Source organism: Malurus melanocephalus, unplaced genomic scaffold, assembly GCF_030028575.1.
Source record: "Malurus melanocephalus ecotype Western Australia unplaced genomic scaffold, MMel_1.1 scaffold_1831, whole genome shotgun sequence".
Taxonomy (NCBI): Eukaryota; Metazoa; Chordata; class Aves; order Passeriformes; family Maluridae; genus Malurus; species Malurus melanocephalus.
Window position 1 is genome coordinate 4,503 of NW_026625063.1, and position 5,238 is coordinate 9,740.

The window sequence follows — 5,238 nt, forward strand, 5'->3', positions numbered from 1 at the left end:
AACACTCTGAGCTTCTCCTCCCAAACCTCAATCCCAACACTCTGAACTTCTCCTGTGAACACTCTGAATTCTTTTTCTCATTCATGTGCCATCAAAACCTCCACCCCAAGTGTGTGACACCTGCAGCACACCCACGCTGTCCCCACTGGGATCTTCCCCCTGGCACGTGCCCAGATCCCCTGGCACAGCCTGTTTTCCCTCTCCAACTCACCCTGGAGCCATGGCAGCTTACCTTACCCATTATCTTCCTGCCGTTCATGGCAGCCAGGGCTGCGGCCGCGTGCCGGTGCTCGTAGAACTCCACGAAGCAGTAGGGATCATTGCCAGCTGTCTGAGACAGGAAACGAGCCAGGGATTAGGGACACAAACCTCCTCAAACTGCCTGTCCTGCCCAACCTCTGACTGCTGACACCCCAACAGCCCCGTGTGGACAGTAAAAAAAAAAACAAAAACCCTGATGAGTAAAAAAAACCCTACAATGCTCACAGATGTCACAATTCTGTTTAAGATTTCAAAATTATGGCAAAGATTGTTTTAAACCTCATTTACAATGCCCCACGTGATTTAACGAGTTTATTTCACCTCGCTGTGTTCACTCATCCTTGAATATCAGGCACAGGGCAGAAATGATSCCAAAACCATCTTCAKATTTATTAAATGCAGCTTAAACGTCCCCATTTCCAGGGGAATTCCCAGATACACAAGCACACCTCTGAGGAATGTGGGTATCAGAGGATTCGGGCTCTTACATCCATGATCATCTTGCAGTTCTTGCAGGGTCCAATCTGGCTGAACAGTTGGAGGATCAGAGCCTCGGTCACGTCCCTGGAGAGGTTCCCCACGTACCTGAGGGTCAAACACAGGGATGGATATGGATGTTGGATACACTGACAGCTGGACAGGGTCTTGGGACAAGGGGTGGAGTGATAGGAAAAGGGGGAATAGCTTCCCATTGCCAGAGGGATAGGATATTGGGAAGGAATGAGGGTGGGAAGGGGCTGGGATGGAATTCCCAGAGCAGCTGTGGCTGTCCCTGGATCCCTGGGAGTGCCCAAAGCCAGGCTGGAGAACCCTGGCACAGTGGGAGGTGTCCCTGCYATGGCAGGGGTGGCACTGGGTATGTTTTAATGTCCCTTCCCACTCAAACCATCCCATAATTCCATGATTCTATGAACTCGATCAGCCAAACTGATTTCTCAATACAGAAACTCCAGTTCCCATATCCCCACAGCGATATCCCAGTACAAAAACTCCAGTTCGCATATCACCAGTGACTTCCCAGTACAGAAACTCCAGTTCCCATATCCCCACACCATTTCCCAGTACAGAAACTCCAGTTTCCATATCCCCTACACCATCATCTCTTCCCAAGCACCATTTCCCAGCAGCCCCAGCAGCTCAGGCTGCTGTTTGCCCACGTTTTACACAATTCGTCAGTTCCTTCCAAAGGTTTTGGAGGCATCAGATCTGCCTGGAACAACCGAGAGCCAACGTGCTCGAGCGCACACATTCCTGACTTGGGCAAAGACCAGCCTCCCCAAGCACAAACACATCCCAAATCCCTGCTCCCACCTGGGATTTTGGCTCCCTGGGCCACCAAGCCCATCCGTGACCCGTGGGTGGTTGTTTTTGTTGTTGTTGTTGTCGAGCCCAAGTCACGGGATTTTTATAAAAAGCCTGGTGAGAAACCTCAGCCCCCGAGGTGCGGCTGCAGCTTCCCGCAGAGGAATGCTCTGTGGGAAACCTCTGCCACAGGAATCCCAGCCAAATGCCAGTGCTGAAACCATGCTGGGGCACCTGCAGTGCCCCCTGAGCTGCTGCCACAGGGGTGAAGGGGCTGTGAGGAAACAAATCCAGGCTCTGCTCGTGCTACTGCTGCCGACACGAAGCAGGGACGCTGCCAGAGGGATGCGCTCCGAGGTTTGGTTATGCAGGAAATGTGAAAAAGGAGACAGAGCCTGGTTTTCTGCCAGGGAWGGGTCATGCAGGAGCTCTGTGTTTATCATTTGGACAACTGTTCTAGGTAGGAGGCAGGATTGTGTTTTAAAATCACCACACAGAGCTTTAGAGGCATTTTCTCATTTTAAGTGAGTGATTCCTGYACTTCTGACAAGTTYCATTAAAATTTTAAAGAAAGSAGGGATTAGAGCAGTTCATTAAGGYATTTAACAGCAGGACTTTCTCCCYCACAGCACAACYGAGAGTGGGAATCACTGAGGTTGGAAAGGACCTCCAAGATCATCAGGTCCWAACTGTGACCYGTCACCACCTTGCCAACCAGAGCAGAATTAGCAAGGCCTCTCTTTGACCCCCTCTTTTTTTTKAAATATAATTATTTGGATAACAGATCAATGGAGGCACCAGAGCGGTGAGCCTCATGTGACTCCCTGGGTCCCAGTTAATTAATTTGTGACTGGAGCTTTCCCAAACAGGGTGTCCTCACTCTGACCTCTGCACTCACGGGATTTCACCCTGATAAACAGGCGTCTCCTGAAGCGTTCCTGACCTCAGCACTGGGTTTAGCTGGAGAAAGCAGGTTTTAGCGAAGCGATTCCCAACACCCCCATGAATCTCTGCATGCCCAGATTTTCCCAAAGGCATTCCCTCAAGGATCCACTGCAGGAACACAAGTGTGTCCACACATACACACACAGAGTGCGTGCAAGGTGGATGGGGAACACCCAGAGCTGCAATCCCCTCTGTGCCATCAACTGTTTCCGAATTTTTCCATGGAATTTTGTTACAGTTGCACTTCCACGTTCCACGGAACTGGCAGAGAGGATCCAGCACTGGATCACACACACAGAACAATCCARCATTCAGATGGCCCTGCCAGGCAGAGAACACACGTGGAGACCTCAAAGATCTCAACCCTGGCTCTTCCTGCACCTCTCCCACCCCTCTCTTTCCTGCTAATTGGACAGGAACCCAATTAAAGAGCCAGTTGATGACTCCTTGCAGATGAAGGGCTACAAGTTTATCTTCYTGGGGAAGCCAAACCCAACTGCTGCCAGCGCTTGTGTGTGCTTCAGACAAATTAAATGAGGACACATATCCCACGTGCACCCACAGGTTTCCACGGAAAACAAACAGGAGGACTCTGTCACTCCCAAGGCTGCCTTGTAACTGCTCTGCAGAGCCACAATCTGCTGCTGAAGAGTGGCTTTCCACGAAGGGAGAAAGAGCTGCCTCTCCAGGAATTCAATTCCAGGAGGAAAACAGCTCCTAACGGAACACAGGGCTCTGCACCCCTCCTCACTGACATGGGTGAGGTGGAAAAGGCAGAAATAAGGAGTTACTCCCAGGAATGTCTGGATTCTGTTCCAGATAAACAGCTGGGATGTGCTGAAGGAAGGAAGGAAGGAACAGGGTGCAGAGGGCTCTGGGGGTCACACCACTGGGTAAGCCCCAAAATCCTAACCCAGTGGGGGTTTTGGGAGCAGAAATCCTACAGRAATCCCTGTTTGTGCACGGATTTAACACCCACTCAAGTTCACCTTCACCTGCATTTTCTACCTTCGACTGCTTATTGTAAACCCGTGACACCCAGCTGGTAACAATTCCCTGTGTGACCCCAGAAAATCACTGGGAGGGAGGCAGAGAAAAACCTGTGTGACCCTAGAAAGTCACTGGGATGCAGAAAAACCCCAGCATGATCCCAGAAAGTCACTGGGAGAGAGTCACAGAAATCCCTGTACGACCCCAGAAAGTCACTGGGAGGGAGGCAGAGAAATCCCTGTGTGACCCCAAAAAGTCACTGGGAGGGAGGCAGAGAAATCCCACTCTGTTTAAGGCTAGACTCGGTGATTCTGGACCTGTTTTCCAGCCTCACTGATTCCCTGTCTGTGCCACCAGCTGCACGTGCTCCAGGACAGGCACACGCCAAGGCCACCAGGCCCCACACAACCCTTGGGATAGGGRGGAAAACACCTTCCCAAATAAACACACAAACACACCAGTGGCTCTGACCGTGTTTGCAGAGGCCAGGAATAGCTCCCAAAATGTGGGAAAACACCGGGATTGGGAAGCAGAGAGTGGTCAGTGCTCAGGACAGCTGGGGTGAGGCACGTCAGGGTCTTGTTTTCCTGTGGTCACTTGGCCACAGTCGTTTCTCAAGCCCTGGGAGGGGCAGCAGTGTCAAGGCACAACATTCCCTCATCTTAGAATGATTCCCTTTCCCTCCTATCTTTCCTGCTGCACTGGAGAACAAGGCTTAAGGAGGTTGTATTGGGAATTGGAATTTCAATTGGAATCTGATTTCCCTGATCCCAACAAGGGAAAWCTGCTACAGGTAACACCTGCCTGGGAAAAGGAGGGAAACACAGCCCAGGTGTGCATAGGAACCGTACTTTTTGCTAAAATCCAACCTAAACCTCCCCTGATGTGGCTTCGCAATCAATTCTTTGGGAAGCAACAGGTTCAGAGTGCTTTGAACACTGGGACAAGCACTGGGTTCATGGGCACCTCCTGGTCATTTTGATGGGCATCTCCTGGTCATTCCCATGGAGCTGCTGACCATGGTAGGGAGGCTCCACCTGTTTGCCAAGGTAGCTCCCCAGAGAGGGGGAAAAATCCAGCCACGTGCTGACAAAAACCTATATGGATCATGCAGGATGATAAGATCATCATCATGGAATGGTTTGGGGCGGGAGGGGCTTTGATTATCCAGTTCTATCCCCTGCCATGGGTTGGGATGGATTGGGGAGAAGGCCACACACTTTCCAGATCCTCTTTCTTTCCAGGGGAAGKGGGGTGACACCTTCCAGACCACTTCTCCCTCCAGATGTGACCTGGGATGGATTGGGAAAAGGGACACACACCTTCCAGACCCCTTTTCCCTCCACATGTGAGTTGGGATGTACTGGGGAKAGGACACACACAGCTTCCAGACCCCTGTCCCTCCAATATGAGCTGGAGGCCCAGGGTAACGCCCGGAGCATAGGGCAGGCCGGCGGTGCCCAGCACTGGGACCGGGGAAAGGGCAGGAATACCGCGGGAGCCGAGCTCCCCCCGCTACCGGAGCCCCGGGCGGGGGTGGCTCCCTCAGCACTGCGGGCAGCCGAGGGTTCGCGGCGGAGCCCTGAGGGGCCCCGTCCGTGAGGCGACCCCGGGCCGCCCCTCCCCGCGGAGCCGGGAACAATAGGCGGTCTCGCCCCCTCCCCACTCACAGGGTCTTGGGCATTTCATCCTCCATGGCGCCGCCGCCGCCCGCCCCGGCTCTTCCCCGCCCGCCGGGGC

General features: G+C 52.8%; 1 protein-coding gene across 2 annotated transcripts in view; it reads right to left on the reverse strand.

Annotated features, from left to right (window-relative positions):
• The window catches only part of LOC130587386 (cytotoxic granule associated RNA binding protein TIA1), an 8,257-nt gene extending 3,025 nt beyond the window's left edge, over positions 1-5,232 (reverse strand). Inside the window, exons 1-3 of one of the 2 annotated variants that reach the window (XM_057388360.1) lie at positions 5,169-5,232; positions 750-846; positions 233-331 (exon numbers count right to left, since the gene is read on the reverse strand). In XM_057388360.1, the coding sequence (XP_057244343.1) occupies positions 233-331; positions 750-846; positions 5,169-5,194 (222 nt within the window). In that variant the 5' untranslated portion in view covers positions 5,195-5,232. Of the gene's footprint in view, positions 1-232; positions 332-749; positions 847-900; positions 906-5,168 lie in introns of those variants that run through there. The other variant, XM_057388361.1, reaches the window with a different exon arrangement.
• Between the last annotated feature and the right edge of the window lie 6 nt (positions 5,233-5,238).